This window comes from Prinia subflava, chromosome 6 (assembly GCF_021018805.1).
Source record: "Prinia subflava isolate CZ2003 ecotype Zambia chromosome 6, Cam_Psub_1.2, whole genome shotgun sequence".
NCBI lineage: Eukaryota > Metazoa > Chordata > Aves > Passeriformes > Cisticolidae > Prinia > Prinia subflava.
The window spans coordinates 3,300,280-3,326,859 of NC_086252.1; the positions used below are offsets into that span (position 1 = coordinate 3,300,280).

The 26,580-nt window shown below is 39.2% G+C and overlaps 1 protein-coding gene across 1 annotated transcript in view; it reads left to right on the plus strand.

Annotated features, from left to right (window-relative positions):
• The window catches only part of COL5A2 (collagen type V alpha 2 chain), a 100,248-nt gene that overhangs the window by 54,137 nt on the left and 19,531 nt on the right, over positions 1–26,580 (plus strand). Inside the window, exons 5-30 of the mRNA XM_063399917.1 lie at positions 201–233; positions 1,346–1,399; positions 4,982–5,092; positions 6,716–6,793; positions 8,764–8,808; positions 9,312–9,365; positions 9,962–10,015; positions 11,464–11,517; positions 12,273–12,326; positions 13,034–13,087; positions 14,125–14,169; positions 15,104–15,157; positions 16,011–16,055; positions 18,383–18,436; positions 20,984–21,082; positions 21,510–21,554; positions 21,658–21,756; positions 22,158–22,211; positions 22,709–22,816; positions 23,319–23,372; positions 24,070–24,168; positions 24,825–24,878; positions 25,376–25,474; positions 25,572–25,625; positions 25,724–25,777; positions 26,266–26,319. Of these exons, the coding sequence (XP_063255987.1) occupies positions 201–233; positions 1,346–1,399; positions 4,982–5,092; positions 6,716–6,793; positions 8,764–8,808; positions 9,312–9,365; positions 9,962–10,015; positions 11,464–11,517; positions 12,273–12,326; positions 13,034–13,087; positions 14,125–14,169; positions 15,104–15,157; positions 16,011–16,055; positions 18,383–18,436; positions 20,984–21,082; positions 21,510–21,554; positions 21,658–21,756; positions 22,158–22,211; positions 22,709–22,816; positions 23,319–23,372; positions 24,070–24,168; positions 24,825–24,878; positions 25,376–25,474; positions 25,572–25,625; positions 25,724–25,777; positions 26,266–26,319 (1,662 nt within the window). The remainder of the gene's footprint in view (positions 1–200; positions 234–1,345; positions 1,400–4,981; positions 5,093–6,715; positions 6,794–8,763; positions 8,809–9,311; positions 9,366–9,961; positions 10,016–11,463; positions 11,518–12,272; positions 12,327–13,033; positions 13,088–14,124; positions 14,170–15,103; positions 15,158–16,010; positions 16,056–18,382; positions 18,437–20,983; positions 21,083–21,509; positions 21,555–21,657; positions 21,757–22,157; positions 22,212–22,708; positions 22,817–23,318; positions 23,373–24,069; positions 24,169–24,824; positions 24,879–25,375; positions 25,475–25,571; positions 25,626–25,723; positions 25,778–26,265; positions 26,320–26,580) is intronic.

Genomic DNA, 26,580 nt, shown 5'->3' on the forward strand with positions numbered 1-26,580 from the left:
ACTCCAAACTGGAAAAAGAAAACCTGTGGAAATTATATTTATTACATTTTTACCCCCTTTCCCTGAAAAACCTTTTAACTTGCTTGGTACTTTAATGTCCTGCCTTGCTATTTACTTTTCAATAACTGATTTTCTGTAGGGCACTCACAACAAATGCAGCCATGACGTGTGGTGACTTTAATTTCTATTCCCTGCTCTAGGTTTCAGGCATACGAGGCCGCCCGGGACCAGCCGTGAGTACTTTTTGATCTTGTGCCTCTCTGATGAGGCTGTGCCCCTTTGTGCCGTGTGTGGTTTGTGTTGTGAGGGTGATGTGAGGGAGGATCCTTCCACGCCTCAGTGAGTTTTATCTGCAGGGCCACTGGCTTTGAGGAGGCGAGAAGAGGATTGTCAGGTCAGCCCATGCCCGGAGGGAATGTGATGCCTTGGGAAGGCTGACCTGGAACAGAGACTGGACAGAGCTAGAGAATAGAGTAGATATTTATTAAAAGGCCTCTAGGGTACACCTTGGGCAGGAACAGAGCCTGATCAGGGCTACACCCGAGGTGGACTTAAAATGGTCACAAAGTGCACGACCGGTCACGAGGTCTCACACTTTAATAAGTTTTGGTCCATTTGCATATTGGGGTTTAATTGTCCAATTACAACTTTGGGTTGTGAGGTCTCTTCCGTCTTGTTTCCCTTCTTCAGTCCACTGTTGTTTGTGCTTTTGGGCCTGAAACTTGTACTCGTTGTCCTTGGTCTTCATCAGAAAAGGGAATTTGTTTTGTCTCCCTGCTTTGTGAAGTGAGCTTACTAACACTTAATATGAGGCTCAGAACTACATTCTTAGGCAGCACAGAGTCTGAAACACATGAAAGCTAAAACTTAAGGCATCAAATGGATGTGTGCTTGTAGAATCTGGACATCTGAGGCCCGTAGTGCCAGGTAGATGCTGGGGAATGTGTCTCCAGCAGGGACCAAGCCAGGAGCAGGAGGAGCTGCAGGATGCTCCATGCTGTGGCTGAGCACAGAGCAGTCCTCAGCTAGCAGGAAGGGTGTCTCAAATCTGTACTCTGCATGAAGAGCCTCCAGCATTCAGAAAACCTTTGCTGGATTAACCTGTGGAGCACATGAGATGAGACCACTTTGTAGATCTCTGCATTGTGGTTCTACTCCCTTCAGGCAATGTACAGTTGAGAAGAAATATTGACTACTTGGTGATTATAGCTGTTTTCTTCATGATGATGTAGAAAAAACCCCTACAAATTAATTTTCAAATAAGCACTGAATTTAATATTTGCAGAGTTTTATTAATTATTAGGTAGTTTAAAAGAGAACTTAATATTTGTGGTCTTTCTTTTAGGGACCTCCAGGCTCACAAGGTCCACGAGGAGAACGAGGACCAAAGGGAAGACCTGTAAGTTATTAAAGATCTCAGAAATAAAGTACCTGAAGCAACCTCAAAAGATTAAATGGCTTTAAACTGTCTCTATGTCTTCTAGAGTTACCAAAACTGTCCTCGTATTTTCCAGGAATCAGGTAACATACAGGAAAACCTTTCTATTTCATCATTACCGGGGTAGACTGAAACCTGAATATTTTGAGAAATGGACAGAGGTTTAGCAGTAATTCCACCAAAGCCATTCTTTCTCAACAAACATTCTCAGACAGAACTGGAACATCACGTTCCCTTGATTAGAACTTGATGGCTGTTTGCTGGTGACTGCTGTGCAGCAGAAGCTGTGTGAGCTGTGTGCCTCAGAGCTCTGCAGAAAAGAGAAAGCTCAGAAGTTAGCAGGAGTTAATATATGACTACATTTGTTGGTATGCTTGTGAATAATGTAACCAGGATTGCTCAGTGGAAATAAAGACTTCATAAGGGAGTTTTGGTGTCTGCGTGTGGAGAACCACAAAAAGGCCAAAAAGGAGTGCTTGAAAATACCCCAGATGACATGTTTCTTTTGTAAAAGCTAGGTCAAAGAGCAGAGGCAGCTAAAAGCAGATTTGACAGTTGAATCATTGTAATTTCAGTGTGGATATTTTCCTATCCCTCAGGAGAGAGAGCAAGCCAATCCTGAGGTTAGGCATAGGCCTAAACCAGACTCCCTTGCCCTGTTTCCAGTGTGTGCCTGTTGTCTGTAGATGGCAATGACGTTGTTGAAGCAGTGCAGGAATTGTGTAGCCTCTTTGAGATGCTTCCCAAGCCACTGCTGCTCTTCAGATCCCCAGAAGACCTTTGTCAGAAGAACGAGTATCAAAATGCCTAACAGAACTCGGGGAGTAGTTGTGCAGTCTTGGGATGCACAGAGAAATCTTGGCTTGTGTTTTCTGAATGAGACTGTGTCTGAAGTGCTTTCCTAATGTGCAGTATTGTCAGTGAGATGCTAAATAAATTCAGATTCCCCGCCATGCATCCCTTGTGTCCCTACAGAGTGGTGGCCACGAGCACCTAAAATCTCAAAAGGCTGTAAATGGCTTTGAGTCCTTTTGACACAAGTTATTATCCTGCTTTCAAGGAATAACAAAGGACTGAGAAGCAGTCAGTTCCTTTGCAAATGTTCCTGTAGAGGTTCTGATGAGCTGTGTGTATGCCAGAATGTGGGTCTGAGACCAAGATCTCTCAGAGACACAGTGACTGCTACTGCAGGGGGTTTACTTTTACTTGTGGAAAAGAAATGTTAGCTCACACATGCAGTTTATATTATGGAAAAAACCCCTCATGGAGCAGATAACCTTGTACAGACTGCCTTTGTAAAATTAATTTGGTTAAACATATTACTGACTGAGGACGTTACTAATTTACTAAGCACATTTCCAAGCTGTTTATTTATTTCTTCAGATTGTTTTTTGTTCTTTAAAGTCAGGCTCCCCCTGACTAGTGAGCAGAAAGAGCTCAACCCTGCTGTGGGTCTCCACCTTTTACAAAAGCTGGACCCTTGGATGTAAAATGAATTCAGGAATATCAGCATTTTTTTACACGAGATTCTTTGTTAGTGTAACAGTGAGAGACAGCTAGAGAACAGTATGGCTGCATTTTCAGAATGCATCTAGGGAGGGGGAGTTTTGGAGCATGGTGACATTTTAGTTGTTAACAAATGGCCTTTTGAAGACAGAAAATAAACTTGGACATCCTCAGAACCATTCATATGTTTTTCTTTCCATGTGGATTTACACTCAATTTTACTTTCAGTAGCCGTTTAAGTAGATAGAAGTTTGGGAGTGTCCTACCATGAGCTGCTTTTTCCTTTTATTATATTACAAGCAAAACCTTTAATTGTTTCCTGACCTGCAGCAGCGGTGGGCCAGATTGAGAAAATTGTGTGTTTAAATGGTGCCACCTCGTGGCATTTGTGAGAATATTTTTCCCTTTTCCTCTTTTTTTTTTTTTTTTTTTTAAACCTTACTCTTCTCGAACTCGTGAAAGAAAACGAAAGGGCTTTTTTTCTATACATAAAAACTTATAAATACAGTAAAATAAATAAAATTATAATCAGTATTTTATTTAAACCCCACCAAACTGGTTATATACCACTAGTTACTTGCTACCTGCAAATACAAACATGCATTTTGATGACGTTGATTTTGAGGTATGCAGTTGTATTTTTGCTCTTGAGGCAGCTTGAGTTTTGGTGACTAAAAGGTCAGTCCTTTTCTAATAAGAAATTTTAAAAGGCCTTTTTCTCTATTAGATTTTGTTAAAGTGTCTTGTGTGGCTATTGAAAATTGGCAATCCTACAGACTTGCCAAATTCTTTTTAGGCAACTGTGGTTTTGTGGGTTTTTCTCTCTAATGTTTAGCTTTGTTTTCTTTTTGTTTTGAGAATAAACAAATAAGGTATCTCCTTCTTCTGCTCCTTGGGACAGTAAGCACTTTTAGGTTTGGCAGTGTGTACTTGTGTTTATAATAGATATATTTAAGAATGACGTTCTGTGCTAAAACCTTCTGCTTCCATCCAACATGCACAGCCCTTCTCATTTGTTCAGAATACCATCTATTCAGAGCTCCTTCTGGAAACCAGACTAGTTCAAACCATAACACTTCAGACACAAATTCCACTGCAGTGGGCTGCAGACACAGTCCTCACCTCATGGAAATCCCAGCAATCTGTGAGATTGTCAATTGTGTTTGAAAAGATGACTCAGTGAGCCAGGCTTCTAAAATTTTATGTTTAAGAATCTTTAAACAGAAGAGCTCATTACACAGTCTAAAAGTCTTTTCCTTGCCTTGGTCAAGCATTTTATTCTAATGAAAAAAAGGAGTAACAAGCACTTTTAAGTCTGTCTTTATGATTGAAAGGTCTGTATTGACCCCATTACTACTCATTTTTGTTCCATTAATATTTTATTAGCTGCCTCCATATTTAATTTTAGTTCTTATATGAGGTAGGTTGAATGCAGTTTAGGAATTAAAAGTGGGAGCCACATTAAAATGGGAGCCACAGGATGGGCTCAAACCTATTCTGTAAGTACCTACTAGAGGTGACTTCAACACCAGGTAACTTTCCCTGCGTTTCTGGCATTATAATTTGTTGAGAATTCAACAGTGGTGAACTGGCTAAACCATTCATGATGTCAAGTAGGCTGTAAAAATCCACCATTACTCTGGAGTTTCCTAAGCCTCCGTATATATTTACACTTATCTGGACTCTAAACATTTTAAGAGTGAATTAACTTTATTCTATATGATGTGCAAAGCCAAAGAGGTTTTCAAAAATAGTTTAGTCTAGTATGGAATTTAGAAACTCAGGCTAGGTAGGAAGCCTGAGTTTCTAAAAAAGCCTGTGATAGAAATTACTGCAGTTTACCTAAGTGTTGGACTCCCGATTAATTTCAGTAAGTGCTTCTCATCTGAAGGTGGGAACAGGGCTTTAGGGATGTTGTTTGTTTGAAGAGCTTTCTGTAGAAATACAGATTTATCCCAAAGGGGCAGATGTTTACCAGTTACAATGATTTCAGTGAATACTTTTGCACACTGCTGGCATTCCTGATTTTCTTTGTAGGGTCCTCGTGGTCCTCAAGGGATTGATGGGGAACCTGGTATCCCTGGCCAGCCTGGTGACCCTGGTCCTCCAGGGCATCCCACTCACCCAGGACCAGATGGAATAAGCAGGGTAAGTTTCACATTGCTCTAGCTGAAAGCGGAGTGTTGGAGCAGATCCACGTGATAGAAATGGTGACTTGCATCTGATTCTGTGACCCTGGAATGCTGTGCCCACACTTCCTGTCTCCCAGTCACGAGGGGCAGCAGCTGGTGGCACTGCAAATTCTGCCAAAAACTGGGACAGATGGAATATGGGAAACCTGGGCAAGGATGCACCTTTCACAGCAGATTTTAGCATCTAGCAAAGCCAAACTGCCCTAATCTAGAACCACCACAAGGGTTCTTTTACTTCCACCAGCCAAGGGACCTGAGCAGCAGTACAGAGGAAATGAGTGCACCAACTTAGGAATATAGAAAAGTGAAAATTAAGATGGATGAAATATAAATAACCGAAGAGAGAAACTAAAGTGTGGTTGGTTATACTTCTTGCTGGAATTATTCAGACCAACACTGAATTAAGTAAGCAATTGTTTGTGAAAGCAATGCTGACCAGCCACAGATACAGATAAGGTATTCTGCAAAACTTATTTTCTCCTCTCCCTTCTGTTGCACACTAATTATGGTTGATAATTAAATACATATTTGAATTTGTCAAGTGTATTCAGTTACACATTTATTGCTGTTTTGACACCTGCTTTGATTTCTCATTCCATTGTTACTGAAAACAATAGTTATAGTAACAAAAATCTGCAATATTCATGTTAGGCCAGTAGCTTGCAACTTTGGGCAGCATTTCATGACTTAACCACATTTCCCAACAGTTCTGAATCCAGCAGACTCAGCCCAAGTAAATATCTTCAGCACACTGGAATCTCGTAGAATCACAGAAGCACCATAATGGGTGCTAGGCCGTTATCCTACATAGAATTCCACAGAAAATATGCAAGAAAGGTGTGGCTGGAAATCTAAGTAATTTTTTGTTTGTATTCCTGCCTTTAGAAAATGTGTTTGGGGACCAGTCTAATGAGGAACTAAGTGTAAATGTTGGGAGATTTGAATCTACATTTGAGCTGTTGCTTGTTCCCAGCCCCTTTAGGCTCTGGCCTGCTGTGAATGAGGCTCTGGTCTGAATAACACAGTGGATTTCAATTATTTGTTTGCATAAGAAGGAGGGCGCTGAAGTTTCTCCCTTCTCTAGCTCATTGGTCTCTGTGAATTGCTAGGAACAGCAGTGGCTTTCAGCTTTGCTGGATAAGGGCAAGATGCCTAAAAATTCTAATTTGTCATCATGATATCAGCCGCATTTCCATTTATCTTATGACATTTCTGGTCTTGAAGCAGGGTAAGTGAAAAAAAAAAGGAAGCCTTAAGGTACATGAAGTACATGATTTGTAGGTCATGAAAAAACATAATTAATCTATTGGGAGGTTTTCTTCTTTTTAGGTCATTTTACACTTGTTTAATATTAAAATGGAAATAAAATAATAAGCATATAATGTATTCACATGGTCTTTGAAGCTTTAAACACCTCAAAGTTACAGGAAAGACAAATTTTGTATTACTGACTAAACCAAGAATTTAGCTGTTAGCACTGCAAAAGCAAGGTAAATAATGAAGATGTGGTTGCATGGAATTTTGCCTTACAAACCATCACAATGACTTACAGCTAAATTCACCCATCTTATTTTTCCAGCCCTTTTCAGCTCAGATGGCAGGACTGGATGAGAAGTCTGGACTTGGTAGTCAGATGGGACTGATGCCTGGTGCAGTGGTAAGACCACATTAGCCCTATTCTGTAAGAGAGGATGGAAGGGGAGTGTGTCCAAAAACCCAAAAGGGAATTCATCCTCTACAGCTTCCTGTGCCTCTAGAAGCTGGATGTGCAGGATATTCTAGTAGAGTTTTGCACAGTACCTGGGGAAAAAAGTGTTTTTCTGTTAAATGACAGCTTCTTCTCCCACCTCTATCCGTCTCTCTTTCTGAAATATAGCAGCTACTATCAGTAAGGTACAGGAGAAAAAGCCAGCTCCTCTTGAGTCACTGCAGAGTGACTGAAATTTGTCAGGTATAACACAAAGCAGAATAAAAAAATGTGTAATTGCTTTTCATATGTGACATGAAATCAGGGATTTTTTGGTAGTAATTAAAAAAAAATACTTCCAAAACCAGCTCTTAACTCAAATCTGTGCTTGGTTATTTCACAACAGACTTCCTGTTTCTCCAGTGGGCCAAATTTTTTCACTGGCATCCAACACTGTTTAGATATGCCCTTTGTTTTGAGTGCACTGGGGTCTTAATGGTAACACTGAAATTTTCTACCGTCTGTGAGAGCTGTTTCACCACCCTAACTTTTCTCTTCTGGAACTCTTGGGATTGTTTCTTAATAATACCTCTCCTCATGTTTGATATCTTGGAAATACTGTTAACCTTCTGCTGATATGTTTAGCATTCATTCTGAAGGAAACCATCCTTTAGTGATTGTACTGCCCATGAGTTTGCCCACCTGAATCTTATCCAATTCCCCTAGTCCCTTTAAAATCCACTAGTCGCCTTCAAAATCAGTTCCAATACCCATACGAAAGGTTCTGAAGATAATTCAATACTTTGCCTTAGGACTAACTTTTGCAGTGATTTCTTCAAAGAACTTTTTGATGAACACCTCTTCAGTGAATGTGCTTTCTGAACATAAAGTGATTTGTGCCACAAGTCTGCCCTACTTTGTTGCTTTCACTGTTTTGCTTAATCCTTTCACTCAGTTTTTCTCAAGGTGTTGTACCTCTTGTACCACCTCTTCTCTTTCCATTCTCAGATATGATTCAATTCAATGTTAATATAATTGTGGCCTTACACAAAGTCTGCTAAAGCCAGTTGGCACGCACTCACTGTCTTTGGTTTGATTCATCATATTATGGGATATTCTCTACTTCTTTTGTTAACTGGGGGACTGACAGCTGAAAGACTGTTTTGTTTCTAAGGTTCATTAGCTTTTTTAAAAATGGCCCATTGCTAACTCATCTACATTTACTTTGTAAAAGCTGGTAAAAAATTATTGAATTTTAATAGACATAAGTCTTGAATTTCTCTCAAAATGGATGGTTGTCTGTTACAGGTATTTCTGTATTCCTAGAACCAAGATAATTACTTTCAAACAAGATAATATTTATTTCATATTACGAGTTAAGATTAGGTTTGAGATTGCTCCTAAAAGTTCCATGACACTTTCTAAGGGACAATCTGAGTTTTGTGTAACTAACCACAATGATTTGGAAAGGTCTTTTAGTGGTTTGTATGATACATTTAAACAAATCCTTTCATTACTGCTTTTCAGCTCATGACTGAGAACAAGAAGATTACTTTATTGTGCCATTGATCCCATTATGAGATTCATCTGAGTAGTGACATTCCCTTCAAGGGAAAACTGTTTCCTCCAACTCTTATTTTGTTACTACGTTTTTTCATGGGGCTAGACAGATTGGTTACTGTGATTCCAGAGACACTGGGGTTGTAGGAAGCACCAAGTCCATATTTTCAGCTGCTAATGAAATTATACTCCTGTGGCTTTTGGACTTTGAAGATTTCATTCAGCATGTGCTTGTGTTTCATAACGCCGGTTTTCTGAGTAAAAACCTTTTGAACTGTGGAAATGCCGGTGGTCACTATCAGGCCATTTTGCCTTTGGTAGGGTGAATGTTACTTGGGAAAGGTTGTTTTCCAGTGTGTAACAAGCTGTGTGTTCAACAGGGTCCAGTGGGTCCAAGAGGTCCTCAGGGTCTCCAAGGAAAACAAGTGAGTGCTTCACCTCCGGGGATTTAATTGGCCAGAGCTGACAGCAGAGCTCGTAGTGAGCGGGGTTTGTGCATCTCTGGGGCAGTGTCCATCCTCTGGGACTTGTGGCTGAATGCACCTTCATCCAGAAGGGAATTTAAACAAGGGCTCTGCTCCAGATGGACTCTATGCACAGGAATTGGCTCCAAAAGAACAGTTTATTAGGTCTTTAACAGAGGCCCAACACGTTTTTTAATGAGTGAGCAGCAATGAAAATGGAGACTGTTCTGGTTTTGGTATTGGCATGGTGTTAAGTTTCCAGTGGGGTTTGTGTATGGCACAGGATTATCTACAGCTTAAGGGGTTTTAGTATCCAACTTCCACTCATATGGAAATGTGAACTGGTTTTGAGTTAGAATCCAGACTCTTCCATAGGCTGTGATTTTCCTGGTCACGTATTTTAAATTAACTCCTTATAATTGCTTTTGGAATTTTTAACTGTATTAATCTTTGGTTAATCTTAGGGAGGCGCTGGCCCCACAGGCCCACCTGGTGAACCTGGGGATCCAGGACCTATGGTAAGACCAATAAATTCAAACATTTCTACAATAGAATTGCAAATAGGCTATACTTTTTGTTTCAGAACAAAATTTTTGCCATGTTGTTTCAGCTGAAACTATTAAGTAACTTCAGTGAAGAGTTGTGGCGTTCAAAGCATGTTGTCCAGGACAGTGAATTTGAGTTGTTTTGAATGTGAATAGCAGTGATTATATTAGAAACAATCACTCTCACTTTTCCAGCACAGGCCTGAGGATGGTTAGGCACTGGCAAAACCATACTTGATAGTGCAACTTACACAAAGGATGATGAGAATATATTTTTTTAGGCAACAAAATGATTCAAAAGTAAAAGCAAGAGCCAGAGATTTGAAGCAACAGCAATTGTGTTTTTTAATGTTTAGAGTTTTCCCCCTAAAGAATCCATCCTGTATTTTCATATAATATAACACAGGTTTTCTAGGGTCAGGATGCACTACAAATTGAGCAAATGTGCTTAGGCATAAAATCTTCCTTTTTCTACATCTGTTTTTTGTAAAACCAGACTTTGAAATGGAGTAAGTAGATATTTAAGTGATGGCTAAACTGACTTCTCAATAAATATATTTATTTCTCAGGGGCCAATTGGTTCTCGTGGACCAGAAGGACCTCCGGGCAAACCTGGTGAAGATGTAAGTTTGTTATCCTTTGTGGCTTGTTTTATTTTTAATAAAACAAACATTGGCATCTGTGAGACAGTGACTAACCAGCAGATGTTCCTGTTGTAACTGCTATTGTCTGCTCTCCTTTGTAATTGTACTCCTCATTAAATCCAGCATCACAACTGTGAGTCTTGGCAACCATTTCCCAACCCCTCCTTTCTTTTCCTTACGTGTCATCATCATACCTAAAGTCTAAGCACCATCTCCATTTCTTGCCTCAGTAAGTTCTTAACTGAGATAATCTCTTTTGAAATCAAACATAACAATAAATCACAGGGGCTCACTTGGAGGCATCTCCTCTCTTTTGGGATTGCATGTTGGGTTAGAAGAGCTGTAATGGCAGCATACACATGTGTCTGGACAAGATTTTGTTTAGGTTCTTAAAAAATGATAATTGATTATGTTCTTAATTGATTTTTTTTTCTTTATGTATACATACATTTATATGTAAAATGTTTTATATATATTATATGAGCATATATATGTACTGCTCAACAGTAGCCCAAGACACTGGTAGGTGTATATTATTTGTTTGCAAATTACACTAAATCCATCTGAACTGTAATTTATAACTGGGAAATTAGTTAGAAAACTGCAGATGCTGTTTTAGTGTAGAAACTAATTGTGTAACAGCTACCTTCCCATTAAACTGTACAAGGATTTTTAAGAATCCTTAGCAATGTTAACTCTCAGTGCAGGGAAGTCTTGACACTGCTCTAAGAACTTGCCCCATTTTCCATTGTTTGGGTGTCTTCAATCACATTTGTGAAGAACCTTGCCTTCTCTCTACCTGAAACTATTTTTCTGAAGCTTATCATATTCTGGCATCCTGGTGTCCTGGGTGTATTTGAACTGACTGATGCGTGTAAAGGAAAATTTGGCTGTGACTCTGGAGGGCTTTGGTTCATCTTCAAAATATACTTGTTTGGTTTCACCATATTGCTTTTCCTATTGCAATACATGGAAAATAGTCACTGTCCTAGAATGAAATTATACATGTATTAAAACATTTAAACAGAAGGAGAGTCACAAGCTACAAGGCAGGTAGTTTTAAGTTGCTGTTCCAGTGGGAAATAATAGCAATTTGATGCTCTGTGTGAAGATGACAGAAGATTGCCTCATTAATTGTCAGGAAAACCATGAGGCAGCACCATCTCTTGACTACTAGGATACATTGTGGTCTCAGGCTTCAGTTTTCCCAGTTCTTGGTTAAAAACCTTTCATGAGTTAATGTTTCTAATGCACATTTGCTAGGCACATGTCAGTTGATTCATGTCACTGACATTGGTTACAGCAAAGAGAGAAAGCACAATACTGATGTGAATGTCCTCATTTGTTTGAATGGAAGAAGAATACAAAAAGTCCATTTTCAAATCTCCTGTTTTAATGTGTTCTTTTTTTTTTCCCTCTTTCCTTAGGGTGAACCTGGCAGACCAGGACAATCCGGTGAGCCTGGATTTCCAGGATCTCCAGTAAGAGCACGATTATTTAAAATTTAGCAAAATAATCATATGTCATCATATCATACTGGTTCCTTATTGCTTCACCCTGATGTGACTCATCAGAATTGCTTTTAATCATGAGTGCCATTCAGTATCTGAAGTCCTTGTCTCAGCTCACTCCTATGCTCCAGACTGGTGTTTGTTGCTGAGAGGATAACTGTTACCTGAGATTTCTGTTCTGAATTCATATCACAAATATTCTGACACTAGGCACTTAGCTCCCTTCTGCTAGCCTTTCCAGAGAAACTTGGTAGAAAGCTACAAGACAGGTTTGGTTTAGTTGCTAACTGTGTTTTGGTAGCAGTTTCTGGACTGACATGTTCTGAAAGGACAGGTACAGTTTGCAGGTCTGAGTTTCTATTTCATTTGAAGTGATAGCTCTGAATTTTGATCTCAGTTTCATTAATGTTTGTCCGTATTAACCCTCAAAACTTGATGTACCATTCATCTTATTTCATTACTTTTGTTGAAATTTGGAGTTTGATCACACAGCAACATAAATGGTAAAGCTTTTAATGTCAGTGAAAATGTGTATAATGCTGAGAATAACTTCCAGGCTGTATCATCTGTGAGCTGCTCAAATGCTGTTCCTCACAATGATGGAGGTGAAGAAGGAGTGTTAGAAATATCAGTATTGCTGCTGCCCTTATCCCTGTTAGTGCCATTATTGCTTGCTTTATCTGCAGAATCAGGATTGTATTTGGTTTTTTCTTTTTCCCACCTAGGGCCCCCGAGGCTTTCCTGGTGCTCCTGGTCTCCCAGGTCTCAAGGGTCACCGGGTAAGAGACAAGGTTTTCCCTCTGATACAGATATTTCCTGGCAGTTTCAGAATGAAGATTTTTCTTTGTACCTGTGCAGAATTCGCCTGCTCTACTGATAAGGCAGCTGTAGCAGGATTACTGGCATTTGAGAGAAAGAGGGCCTTGCAGAAAATCATTGCTATTCCCCTTTAAGCTGACCTCTGTATTACACGCTCCAGTGCTTTCTTCACTCTATTTTCAAATGTTCTGGGGATCTGGAAGGAGCTTGAGTGAGCCCTGCCAAGCTTCAGGAGGCGCAAACCTGACAGATCTCTCACTCGGTTGGCAAGTCTTGCATTAGGGTGGGGAACTTGAGGGGTGGATATGTTTGCAACATGGAGTGATTACAAATTACCAGGTTTTCTGGCCAGAATTTTACTTCAGGGAGGAATAAATTGGTTTCCTATGGCTCAGAGCCTCGTCCTTGTTGTTTTAGGATTTTTTTTTAAAACTTGCTTGTTTTAAAAAGGAAACCAAATCCAAGGAAATGTACCTTGTACAAATGCTTTCCATTTAGGAAATGTTTAAAAACTTTATTCCATCTGTTTTTTTTCCTTTTCTTACTCTTACCACCTCAGACCTATTCTTCATAGTTTAATATCAAGTTACTTTAACAATAATAGTAGGAGTGTTCTCTGTGTGTACATATATAAATACAATTTTTTTGTATTTTTTATAACTTACAGGGATTGAAAGGACTTGATGGTCCAAAAGGTGAAATTGGAGCAGCTGGAGCAAAGGTATTTTTTGGCCCAAGCAACTAAAGGATTAAGCATGTTTTGTGTAATACCAAGATCCTGAAAGGCAGCAGATCTTTTGAAGACAGCTTTGTACCCCCTCTGACCTTTATGTGGGTTCAATAGTGCCAGTCCCAACTTCAGCTGGGGCTGCTTTAGGCCTGTGAAGGATCACTGGCTGAGCTGAGTGCTCCACTTGTGACACACACGCTGAATTCAGCAGAGTCTCCTAACAAAGGGCCCGTGCACATTTTGCAGTTCTCCACTTGGACAGTTGATGGTTCTTGTTGGCTCCATGTGACCAAGCTGAACATTTTTAATATAATCAAATAAAGCAATGCATAACTAAAACCTGACCTTCCTATTTCAAATTATGAAAAATTGGCTTAAAAGAAACAGGCATTGGAGAGGAGAGGGGATATATCTTAATCAAACCGACTGTTTTATTAGTTTATTCTCTTAGAATTTTTGATCTCCATTGGGACTGCACCACTCTTACAACTTCATATCAAAGCAGTGGTAACACAGGATAGCCAGCTGGAGTCAGTTCTTTTGAGATAGGTTAGAAGATGTTTTAAAAGAGCATAGAACACTTTTTTCAGGCTTTTCCACTTTCATCAGTGCTGATGCTGAAACATTTTTGGCCTCGCATAAGTGATAATTGAATGTGAGACAGAACTATTCCTTTAGATTAAAAACATAGTAAATGAACGAATCTTCCAAAATCTAAATTGAAATGTGAGACTAGTAGTTAAGGAGAGTCTGTGTAAGAAAAGATTTCTTTCCCAAGACTGCCTACCACTTTCTGTGGAGGCAAAAACAGCAGCAGTTTTGGCAGAGAACACATAAACACTGAGAACACATAAACATGGTGATTCCATCAGTGTGGGGAACAGTGTCCTTGCCATGTGTGATGCACATGGGTATCTCTGCAAATCTGCCCCTGAGGTCCAACAAAACCACACAGCACAGGGGTGAGATGTGACTCAGTTTTCCTTTTACCCATTTCTCTAATTCTGTCATTTCCTTTCCTTTCCTAGGGAGAGTCCGGACCGACCGGAGCCATGGGTCCAACAGGTCCTCTGGTGAGTGTCACATGCATTGGGTATTGCAGAAGTGATTGTAATTACTACTGCTAGTGGGGATTTCAGGGCTTTGGGACCTGTGTTTGAGCTCAGGGAGCTGAACTTTCTCTTCATGAAGGCTTCATTTTCTATTACTCTGACAGTGAGGTCCACTGTAACTGTTCTTCCCCTCCACTCACAGACATAGGTAACACTCATAAATCAGAAGGCTCAGCAGAGAGGTGTAGGTGTGGTGATGGTTTCCCAGCTCATGTAAGTGTAGGGTGATCGTTTTTTCATTTTTACATGTTGATGCCTCATATGGAGTGATCTCAACATGAGAAAAACTGGCTTAGGTTGCTCTGAGGTAGAACTGGAGTAATTTAGATCGGGAATGAACTAATTGAGAAAACCATGGACAGAGGATTTTGGAGATTACAGTGAGGATAAGTAGGCATGACCTGGAAGTGGAATGGAGAAACTTTTTTTAGAGTAGTTTTGATCCACATGTGGTTTTGGACCACTGAATATGCGTGAGTAGTGTTACATGACAAAAATGGACTCAGCAGTGCTTCTGGAAGTGAAGCCTCTTTCTGATATCAGGTAATACATCTCTCTGTGAAGCTCTGTGTTGTGTGTAGAATGTAACATCCCTGAAGTGGAATCTAATTTGTGAATGAGATTTAGTGAAGTTGCATTATTGCTACTGCCGAGTATATACAGAATTTATTCTAACCTGTTTAAGACTGGAAATGGTGTCAGAATGGAAAAACAAATTACAATTTATTAGATTTCCACTGGGCAAGCCTGTGAGGCTGTAAGGATTTTTATGAGCTGCTACTTCTATTTTGTTTTAGGGCAAGATAAGTTGCTCCTGCAAGAGTGAAAAAACCCAACCCTTTTTATTACTCTGACATGACCTCCTAAATAATGCACTTTTTGTTCTTTCTTCAAGGGACCTCGGGGAATGCCAGGGGAAAGAGGACGAATTGGACCACAGGGTGCCCCTGTAAGTAGAATCTTCCTTTTCTTTTGTCTGCTTCTCTTGTTAACTTAAATTTAAATCCCTGAACCTGAAAGTATTCATGTGATTTACTAGTCACCTGTGTTGTGAGTTCTGCTACAGCTTAAGGAAGTTAGGGCTGAGCAGTTTTCTGGAGTGAGATCTTTACTACAAATTTTTAAAGTTAAAAGCAGTTTTAAAATGAGAGTGGAACTATATGGTAACTTCTCTTAGCAGAGCTGCCCATCAATCTAAATACCCCCACAGAACGATTTTGTGGAATATAAAAATGTCTTCAATGTTTCTGTGGGATTTCTTGAGAGCAAAAATTACTGAACAGGAAATAATGTTTCAATTCCATCTGGAAAAAGGTTTAAAATGAAAGTTAAGATGAAGTCTTTCAATTCAAATTTCAATTTAGATGAAATCTAAAAATTTAATTCACAATAATAAAGCTATAATCTTAAAAGTATTTTGATTTTCAACAAAAAGAGAGATTATCCTTGACATGAGATCATATTTGAGTTAGAACTTCCATCCTGCTGCCTTTACATCCAGTGTCAAGTATTATTTTTCTGGCATTTCTCCCCATGACTTTTATATGATCCACTTGTATCATGTGCCCCATACAATGACACTCTCAAAATATTGTCTTTTCTGAACATAGAGGAATCCATTAACTCAACTGGGAGCATAATTTCTTCCAGAAATTTTTCATGACAGTGTTTAGAGGAATGTGCAATCCAGAATTTCTTTAATCACTTTAGTATATATAGTTTTATCACAAATTCTGACAATAAATAATTTTAAAAATAGCAAGAATTCTTACAAATACTCTGTTTTCTATTTTTGTGTCTAGGGTGGACGTGGCCAGCATGGGATGCCTGGGAAGCCAGGCCCAATGGTAAGTGATTGGTTCTTAATCATTCACTTTTTCACTCTATATTTCCACTTGCTTTTTGTAAAAAAAGAAAGAAAGAAAAAAAAAAGAAAAAAGGTGGCAGTTGCTAGTGTCAGTTACATGCATTTGGAATTAATTATCTGAGAATGATTCCTAGTTGTACTCACTTTAGTTTCAGTGCTATCCTCTGCAAAATTGTCCTCTGTAATTTACTTCATCTAAAGGTTTTAATTTGCAGAGGAATTGGCCGTAGCATCTCCTGGGGAGGTGATGCTCTGCCGCTCTTATGGAGTTCATATGGTGGGGAGGACAGTGTCTCAAGTGCATGCACTGCAATCTAGAGCAGTTCATAATTGCATCTTTTCTTCCTTCACGTGCAAAGTTGGCAATTGAGGCTTGTTGCCAGCAAGAAGAAAGGCACTCGCTGCTAGCTCAACTTGCTCCCTGCAGTTGTGTTCCATTACCAAATGTGGAAAAGGGCCTTTTAATTAAGGACAGTCACTTTTTGAACTGAAGGACAGATGCCTGTGTCTGAATGTCTGCCAAGCTGAGAAAGCCTGGCTGCACGGCTGTGGAAATCCTCTCCCCATGGCAGCAGGGCTGCAGAGGAAGACATGGCTGCTTTCACTCAGAGTGTCGGTGTAGCAAAGGATGTTGGATCCTACAGGCCAATCTTACGCTCCATTTGCAAAATCCATTTGTGTGAATTCACGAGTCAAGGATTATTCCCACACATACAGTTTATTTTGTGTTTGGTTTGCCTGTGAAAACTGGTGATGGTTTTGTACTGTTTGTGCAAAACCAACTTCCACTTTAAAAATGTGGTATTTTTGTTTGCTTTTGTTTTTGAAAGTATCACTTGTAGGATGTGGGTAACAGCTTCTACCCATTGATGTAGTCAGCCTTTACCATTCTGTGATGTTCAGCTTAGAAAAAACCAAAAACCAAACACAAAACTCGACAACCAAACACCCCAAAAGCACTGTGCCAAAAAATCATCCCCCAAACCCTAAACCACACCTGCCTGCAGTTAGATTTTCATTCAGTGCATACTCTTTAGTTACTTGTGACAAAGTTCTGAGAAAGATTAATTTGTCTGTGTCATCTTAATGAACAGACTGTTTTATTAAACACTTCATTAAGAAATAATTAACTGTAATAGAAGCTCAAAAAATGAGTGTAAGTGCCTAAAAGCTACAAAACTCAATTATTTAGTGTATTATGAAGGAACAGTAAGTTGTTAGAAGAAACTTTCAAACAAAGAATTTTTTTTTCAGTATTTAAAACAAACTATAAGGTTAAAAGAAGCTAGATGGCAAGGTATGAGGTTTTATGTGAAGCTTGCAGTTTTTCTTTGGCATAAAATGTGAGCTCAGCTTTACTGGACATGATAAGTGGTTGGCTAATATTTTTGGAAAATCCCATGAAGTGTCACAAGGGAGATACTCATCCTCAATGCACGTGTTTCTCACTGGAGAAAGTGTTAATGGAATGTGGTGTTATTTGGGACAGTGCAGTGGTACAGCATAATCCTGGAACCCTTCCTGCAACAAGAGAGAGATTTGGCAGACGTTATTTGTGATCCAATAAACTGGGACATAGGTTTTCAAAAATATACTTGGTGAATTGTTACATCAGTTTTGTAGAAATCCAGTGCAAGGTCATGCAGAAATGTTGTTTGTAATTAATGCTCAGTGGGACAGATTATTCTGATTAAGTTTGTCAGGAGAGCTTTATTAAATATAACATTTTTTCTCAGCATGAGTCGTGTTTTACAAAAAGACAGAAAATCAGGAAAAGATAAAGAGGAATTATCTGGGAACAGTGTTGCAATGAGCTATAATAACCACTGTGTGCCGCAATCCCAAAACTTTGGAGTACGGTAGAAAGTTCTCTTGGATGTTGTGTTCAGCACAAGAGATATTATGGAAATGGAAACATCTTTGTCTCTCTAGCCCTGAAATTTGGATACAAGATCTGTCTTTCACAACTAGCAAATGAATTTGCCTGAGAATTTAGGAATCCTAATTCCCATAATTGTTCACTGTGAATTGTGTACATTGCAGTTCAGGCATTAATAGCTGAATCAAGAGCTGTAACTTTGCTAAAGTCAGCAAACACATTATTAAAGATCTGTACCACAATTCCATAAAATGTATATGTATCACTTAAACCCCTGATATTTATAGTTATTTTGGTTTTGTAATAAACAAATGTTCCATGACTAAAAAATACATCTCCATACTAGACCCACATTTACCCAGTGATGAGATACTAATCTGTGTCATCTCAACTGCTGAATTTCAGCTTTGTGTGTCTGTCTTTTATAGGGCCCACTTGGCATAACTGGATCTCCAGGTTTTCCTGGTATTCCTGGCATAAAGGTAAAAAATAAAATGAAAGTGTCTTTTTAAAATGTCTAACAACACACAACTAAAAATGTGTACTAGACCACACAGAGCTCAGACTGATGTGTGTACAGATCGCCAGGAGCTGCTGTGAAATCAGTCAAGACCTTCAGACAGAAGATAAAAGCCAAAGCCAAATGAAGCAATTGCAATTCACCACCGTTAAGATACTTTGCTTTCCCTTTTGCTCATGTCAAGGGGGTGATTATAAGATGACTGCCATGCTGTGCTTCAGTAATCTTGTCCAGAATATTCACAGAATAGTAAGATACATTGCTAGAAGTGAGATTGGAAGGACAAGTCGAAGACAGTGTGGAGGCAGGACCTTCAAGTGCTGAAACTTCTAGTTTTGAGATGATCTAGACTGGTAAGGGAAATGCCTGAACCCCAACAGAGATGACGTTCATCACAATGGAGCAAATTACAGTTACTACCTTTTATGGCTTGGACTGATTGGGCTGTGAAATGAAAAACTTTCATTTGCTGCAGCACAGTCTTAGTGTTCTTTTTTTTCTTCTTTTTTTCCTGCTTCTTAACCTTGAGCCAATGTCTTAGAAGATAGAAAAGACAACTTGTTCAGCTTCCTTACACTTCTTATTCATGCCCTTCATCCAGCTGCTCCTCTTTGTCCTTTTACACTCCTAAAACATAAGAAAATGTTACACAAGAAGAAACTCTCAATTGGTCAGGTAGCCAAGATCAGCAGATGTTTTGTGTTGTTGTGAAGCTGGCAACGTTCATGACACTGTTTGGAGACAAGTCTTCATAACAGTATCAACTTAATCATAGAGTCACAGAATAGCAGGTTGGAAGGGGACCTCTAGGATCATCTGCTCCAACCTTTCTTGGAAAAAGCACAGTCTAGACAAGAGGGATGTACAGTTAAATTACAGCCCTTGTAGTGCATGTCATAAAGTGTTTTAGTATGGCTCAGCATGATTTTACCTAAATAAATGTTTAAAAAAGCTGTCACATGATGAATCATGTAGAGCTTTTGAAAAGGAGAAGCTACCTTCAAGTTTGATCATCAGATGATGTAAAATTGGAATAGTTGCTTTGATTTCTGTCTTGGTTTGGAAAGACAGGTATCTGTCAGGGAAAACTGGAGTTTCCCTTGGAATGGACAATGTAAAATCCCCTTCCTCCAAATTATTACAATTCTGCAATTAGGAGCTTTCAGGCAAAAAGTATGGGAATAGGAGTAACAGTTCTTTACTAGGAATATTAAAAAATGCAAATGCAGTAATACAAAAAACAAACAAAACAAACAAACAAACAAAAAACCCCCCAAAAACAAACAAACAAACAAAACAAAAACCAAGCAAACAAACAAAAGTCCTAGAAAACCCTGACGGAGTCAGGAATACGACCTGGCACCCTGTTGGGCCAGGGTGTTGGAAGCAGTCCAGATAAGTCCTCCCGGAGTAACAGATGTGGTTCTGTTGGAGTAGAGATGATGACAGATGTGGTTCTGTGGAGTAGAGATGATCCTGTAGAAAGGGTGCAGTGATGGTGAGATGGGTCCAGCCTTCCTCTGAGAATCCACTGGAAAATGGATCCCTGGTGTTCCTACATCTCAGTTTTTATCTGGGTAGGAACGGTTGGCTCCTCCCCCCTGGGTGGAGCATCTCACAGTGGATGATGTAATGTGTCAGTCACTGGTGAGCCTTAATGGCCCATTAACAGAAGATATCACCCAGAGAGTGGACAGTGGTGGAAGAGATAAGAAACACTGCCCCACCTGGTTTGAACAGATGGTCTATTGTCAGAAGGCATATCTGCCCCCCTCCCTCCTGGAGTTACAAAGGATAAAAGAAAAAAAAAAAAGAACATCTCCCCAACTGGTTTCAACAGATGAAATGGAATACACTTTTTTTTGGTTACGTAACCCAAGACAAACTCATAAAATAAGCAGATTATACAATGAAGATATGGGCTTGTTTAATGAAAATGTGATATTAACAGCCATCATTTCCAAAATGCATATTTCTTATATAAAATTAAAATTCTAAGAAGATACTGGGAGGAATTTTTAATCATCCAGTCTAATCTTACAGGGATTTGATATTTAATATAGTTCTGTAACAGTGAGTTCATACGTGCTGTGCAAAAAGAACCCCAAATCAACCAATCCCAGATGTGTTACCACATCTAAATCTTGGGTCTTTGCTTTACCTTGAAGGTAAAAAAACCCCTTGTAAAATTACTGACACATAGTAGGATTTTAGAGAGACAGATCTGTTCTTGATCTTATTTGGACTCCTGGATAGTGCTGCTTTTCTTCAGAGAGCTTCCTTGTCTTCTATACATTGAGAAAAAAAAGCCTGTCTATACTTTTTATGTTCACATTCACCTTAAAGTAATAGAAGCAAAATTAGGTACGCAAAATTGTATTTGAAGGATAAACTACTTCAAACATGACTTGTTTTTCTCTTGTAAACTCATTAGTCCTCCTGAGTTACTTTACAGTGCTGCTTTTTAGAGTGAAATAATCTCCAGTTGTTTTCTCATGTGGAATCCTAGGGTGAAGCAGGTCCAACAGGTCCTCGAGGTCCCGAAGGTCCTCAAGGACAAAGAGGTGAAACGGGTCCCCAGGGCCCAGCTGGGTCACAAGGCCTTCCTGTAAGTACATTGAATTGAGCTCTTCCAGGCTCAGCTAGTGCATGCTCACCTGTTTATGGGGGATTTTAGTGCCTCACCTGAAACTGTGTTTTACTCAAGGTACCTTTTTTCTCAAGGGAAAGATGTCTCACTCCTTTGTTTTGTGCTAATTGTATTGATAAGTATTTATTATTTTATTACAAGTTGGAAAACTGAAAGTTACACAGTCTGATACAGTCTCAGTCCTCCAAGTACTTTAAAACTTAAGCTTAAACATAAGATCTTCAACATGCTTTATTGCCCTATTTAGCATTTGCATATGTTGCTGCATTTATTTAATAGCCTTTATTTTCTGGTGTTGTAAAGTGGATAAAATAACTCTCTTCTGCTTTTGTGATGGATGTCCATCTCATAAAATGATTTTTAATGATTGATACTTTATCTTTAGGGTGCTGAAGGGACAGATGGTTCCCCCGGTGCAAAGGGCCCTACTGTAAGTAATCATATATCCCATTGAAGAAATTGTGTAAGGCTATTTCTTTTATTCCTTTGTTTTGATTGTGTTTCTTTACTGTGCATACTGTTTGTGTTTGTAGGGATCTCCAGGCACTGGAGGCCCCCATGGATTACCAGGCCCCCCTGGCTCCCCAGGACCACAGGGCAGCACGGGCCCCCCTGGGATTCGAGGCCAGCCGGTAAAGGGCTCTTTGTCTCTTTAGGAGTTGTAGGGTCTGGCACGTGTCACTCCATGGAACTGAAGCAGGGATTAGCAGAGGGCTTCCTTTAAATACAGCAGCAGCGTGCCAGGGAGAGTGCTACGACTCAGATCCTGTGAATCTGCTGTGTATCCAAAATGCTGTTACTTCTTTGGAAAAAGGAGTGTGTCTTTATAAACCTGGGAAAAGAGATTTATCTAAGTTTTTGTCTTGATAGCATAAAAATAAACTAGCATAAAAAGGGTAAAGACAAGCCAATATAAGCATCATATTATACTGCCCACCATTAGTGACCAAACTAGGAAATGTTTGTTTCTTGGCATAAAGTGGTTTATGCAGACATTTAACTTTACTGGTGCTATACATGTGTTTGTTTTCAGGGAGACCCTGGTGTCCCAGGTTTCAAGGGAGAAGCAGGACCCAAAGGTGAACCTGTAAGTCTCCATATGCTTTTTAGGATGAAGAGGAAACACCTTATAACCATGTCACTTTTGGGAGAAAACCAACTCTGCAGAGTTTGAGTTGGTTTATCAACCAATCTTCAGCTTTTCTTTCTCACCAGTTAAATAATCATGTAACAGCTGACAAAAATATAGAGGTGAAGTTATAGTTTCTTCACCACTGTCTTCTCCTTTGAAAATTTCTATTAGTCTCATTGAATTTTGACTATTTTGCAATACAAATTAATGTGATTATAAGAAGTAGTGTCCAGTCCAACTTCAGAATTACGGTTTATTAGCTTATAAACATTGCAAAAGAGAAAAGCAGATGCTGAAAAGCTGTTATTTTTAACTGATCTAAAACATAACTATTTTTTTTTCTCCTTTATTTGGAAAAATGTTTATAGTGTCCAGAAGACAGTCTGTTTCAATATGTCTGAGAAATGGTGAGCTTAACAGTATTTTTTAAAAAAACATTTTATTCTCACTAGGGCCCACAAGGTCCCCAGGGTCCCATTGGCCCCATAGGTGAAGAAGGGAAAAGAGGTCCTCGAGGTGATCCAGGGTCCGTAGGTCCACCAGGCCCTGTTGGAGAGAGGGTAAGAAGTCTAGAGGAATGGTATGTCTTAAGAGATGCACTGCTAAGCTGAAAAAAACCCTTTTGGCCTACCCATAGGTGTTCTTACAGCTTGATTGTGGGTGTAGTGAAACCTTATTTTCCCAGCAGTAGTTACTACTGTGTGCTATTTTTTTACACTGGATATTTTATGTGGGGATTCAGTGCCCAGGATAGTACGGTAGGAGAAAGGATGGAGATAGGACAAGCTCACCTGCAGACGTTTTCCTGCACCTGTCCAACTGCTCATCTTTGCTTTCAATGAGGCTGTTCAACAGAAGGAGCTGTCCAGCACGTATGAATGAGACACTGATGTTTTTACCACTCTGAGTCATAACCCTCACCCCCAGCCCCCGTGTTAAAGTACCAGAGAAAGAAAATTGTAAGGAAATGAACTGAATCTTGAATCCATAAATCTGGTCCTTTATTTGTAATAAGTTATGTAAAAATGAAGAGAATTGTCTCATATCTACTGCTTTTCCTAGGGTGCTCCTGGTAACCGTGGTTTTCCAGGTTCTGATGGCTTGCCTGGACCAAAGGTAAATGAAATTAAAGTGGCCATCTTTTATTGTGAAGTTTATTAAATCTTCATACATCCAGTCATATAAAAAGAAAGTGTTCCATTAAAAGTATCTCCTTCTGGGCAGAAAGGCAGATCAAATTTATAAATGCCAAAAGGTCGTCTGAATGTTTTGAGACAAAAATATTTTGGGGAAAGTCGCTTTCAGTTCCCATGATGTTCAGCTTTGCTTGCCTGTCCCTGGCTTAATGCTCCCTCATTTTGAAATGTGCACAGATAAGGGACAGACCTGGTCTGTAATGCTTTATGTACTGCTGTGTGGGAGGAAGCTCTGTGAAAAATTGCCTATTCTTTGTGTGTGGTGTGATCTTCTAGACTTGTCCCTTAAAAAAGACTGGTTTATCTGGCTTTCCTAAGTACTCTAACACTTCCAGGGAAGTGACTCACATAGGCATTTGTCTAGTTCTTCTGTAAATTCCTAACTTCTTGGTAAAAATACAGGGATTCTGAAATGCTTATATAAACTTGCTTTAAGGAAGAGACAACTTTTAAGTAATAAATTTTGGGGAGAAAAGATAATAATTAGGAAACTAATAAAAGTATTAATGATTTGCAACTTTGTTTGTAAAAGCAGTTTCTTAATAGAAGACACTGTTTTTATTTAACCTTCTCCTGCTGTCACTGTTCTAGCTGTTGACTCACTGGTGTCTTTCTAGGGAGCCCAAGGAGAGCGTGGTCCAGCAGGATCTTCTGGACCTAAAGGAGGTCAGGGAGATCCTGGACGTCCTGGTGAACCTGGCCTTCCAGGTGCAAGGGTAAGGGACTGACAGCAGTACCCTATCAACCGTGGTACCTTTCGTTTTCGAAAGAAATGAATTTTGAATGTTTGAGAATTCAGAAGCTGTTACACAAGGGCAGACTGCTTTCCGTGGGGCTGAAGGCCAAAAGCCCTGTCTTTATTTCTTGCTGATGTTGGGAAGCACAGGTTTTGTCTAGAAAAAGGAGAAATAGCCCTGATTGAGATCAACTGGTGCAAAGGAAGGATGTGTGTTTGTAAAGCACAGGTAACATGTTGCCACAGGTAACATGGCAAGAACATGGATTGAAGGCCAACCTTCATTAAATTGGTGACCGATAACAGGAGATTGAGTGGTACACATCACCTAGAGATTTTTTTCAGGAAAATTATTGGAGGACAATTCAAAATATCAGAAAAGGGGAAAAAGGGAGCAGTAAAATGTGATATAGATCATGGCAGAAATAAAGATTGTGAGACACTCAAGAGGTATAAAGCAAGAAAATAGGAAGGAGGATCAAAGACAGTGAGGGATGAAGCGAAGTGAAGATAAGGATGAAGACCTTTGACACAGAGAAGTTAGTAACTGATCATTTCTTTGGGATTTATTTATATTTCTTTATTGTTATAGAATGATAGACCTGACCATAACACCAATGCTATTCCTGCTTTTAGGGTTTGACAGGAAATCCAGGTGTTCAAGGCCCTGAAGGAAAACTTGGTCCCTTGGTAAGTGAAAAAAATTAGTCTTTTCAGTTAATGTCACAGTAATTCAAAGGTCCCACCTCACTGAATTTGCTTTTGTTAACATGAGTTTACTTTATCTATTAAGACTCATCTTCTGTTTTGATAGTTCACTTTACATTCCTAACTCCAAAATGAGGACAAATAACATTTGTTTCATTTTGTCTGTGTAGCAGTGCCTTCTGCTTACCAGCTGCTGCAACACAGTTAAATGGCTGAACTAAATATTTTTCTAGTTGTCACTGTAAGGACACAATGAATTATTTGTAGATGATTCAGTTCTAATAATTGCATAGCATTTGGTTAAATCCAGCAGTATGGCTATTGCTGTGTCTGTTCTAAAGACATTTTGACTGATAAGTGAAGCCCCAAACCAGGTTAATGTTATTTTCTTTATATAAACAAACATTTTCTTGGAATTACTAAGCTCATATGAATAAATATATTTAGAATTTAATGTTAAAAATGTTTTATCTCTGCAGGGTGCTCCTGGGGAAGATGGACGTCCAGGTCCAGCAGGTTCCATAGGAATCAGAGGTCAGCCAGGCAGCATGGGCCTTCCTGGGCCAAAGGGTGGTAGTGTGAGTATGGCAATCCCTGTTTGACTTTAACCATTTTTGTATATTTTAATGGATGAAAAAAGATCTACACCTGGTCATTTTTGTTTCTGCAATGTAGGGTGATCCTGGAAAACCAGGAGAAGCAGGCAATGCAGGAGTCCCAGGACAGAGAGTGAGTGTGGCTGTTACTGGCAGTGATTATGGAAAATGCTGCTTTTCTGTTACATATGCTCACTATTCAAGATTTCTTCCCCTGTCCTTTTAATGTAGGGAGCCCCTGGTAAAGATGGTGAAGTTGGCCCTTCTGGTCCTGTTGGCCCACCAGTAAGTCAGCTTTTATCTCTGCCTGCCTGCCTGGCACTCTGTCCACTCACTCCTCTTGGCTTCTGTTCTTATCAACCTTCATGCCAGTTGTTGATTCCAAGTAAAAAATTCCAAGAACATTGAAAGAAAAAATTGTCCTAGAAAAATTGATAGCTTTGTATTAAAATATATATATTAGTAGTCTAATTCCTTTTACTAACCATTACAAAAAATAGTGCAAGGAGAAAAAATTATGGTTAATTTTCCCATCTTTCTTGGTTTTAATGGAACTGAATGTTTTCCTGTTACAGAAGAACCTTTAGGGGAAAGATTTTAAAGAAATGATACACATCCTATTACATCTTTTAGACAGGCCATCTTGTCCTGGGATAAGTAAAAATGCATAATAAATAAATACCTAATAGAAAATATGCATATTCAGAGAAAAGAAATATTGTGGAGCCTACCTATATATCTCTTCTGTTTACTTATTACTTCCTTTGGTGTAGGGCCTGGCAGGAGAAAGAGGAGAACAAGGCCCTCCAGGTCCTACAGGGTTTCAGGTATGTGCATTCATTTTTATTTAACTAAAAAATAAACAGCCATGTTTTTATCAACTTAAATTAGAGAAACTCAATCAAATGGTGTATAATATAACACAACTTCAGAACTAAGGCAAGGATGTTCACAATAGTTAATGATCCATAACTTTCATATCAGCTATGCACTAAACCAAACTGGCAAAGGCTTAAAAACCAGCTCTGTATCCCTTGATACCTTTGATGTTAATCAGTTTTAATTTGAAGGTTTTGCAAAAAAGTTCC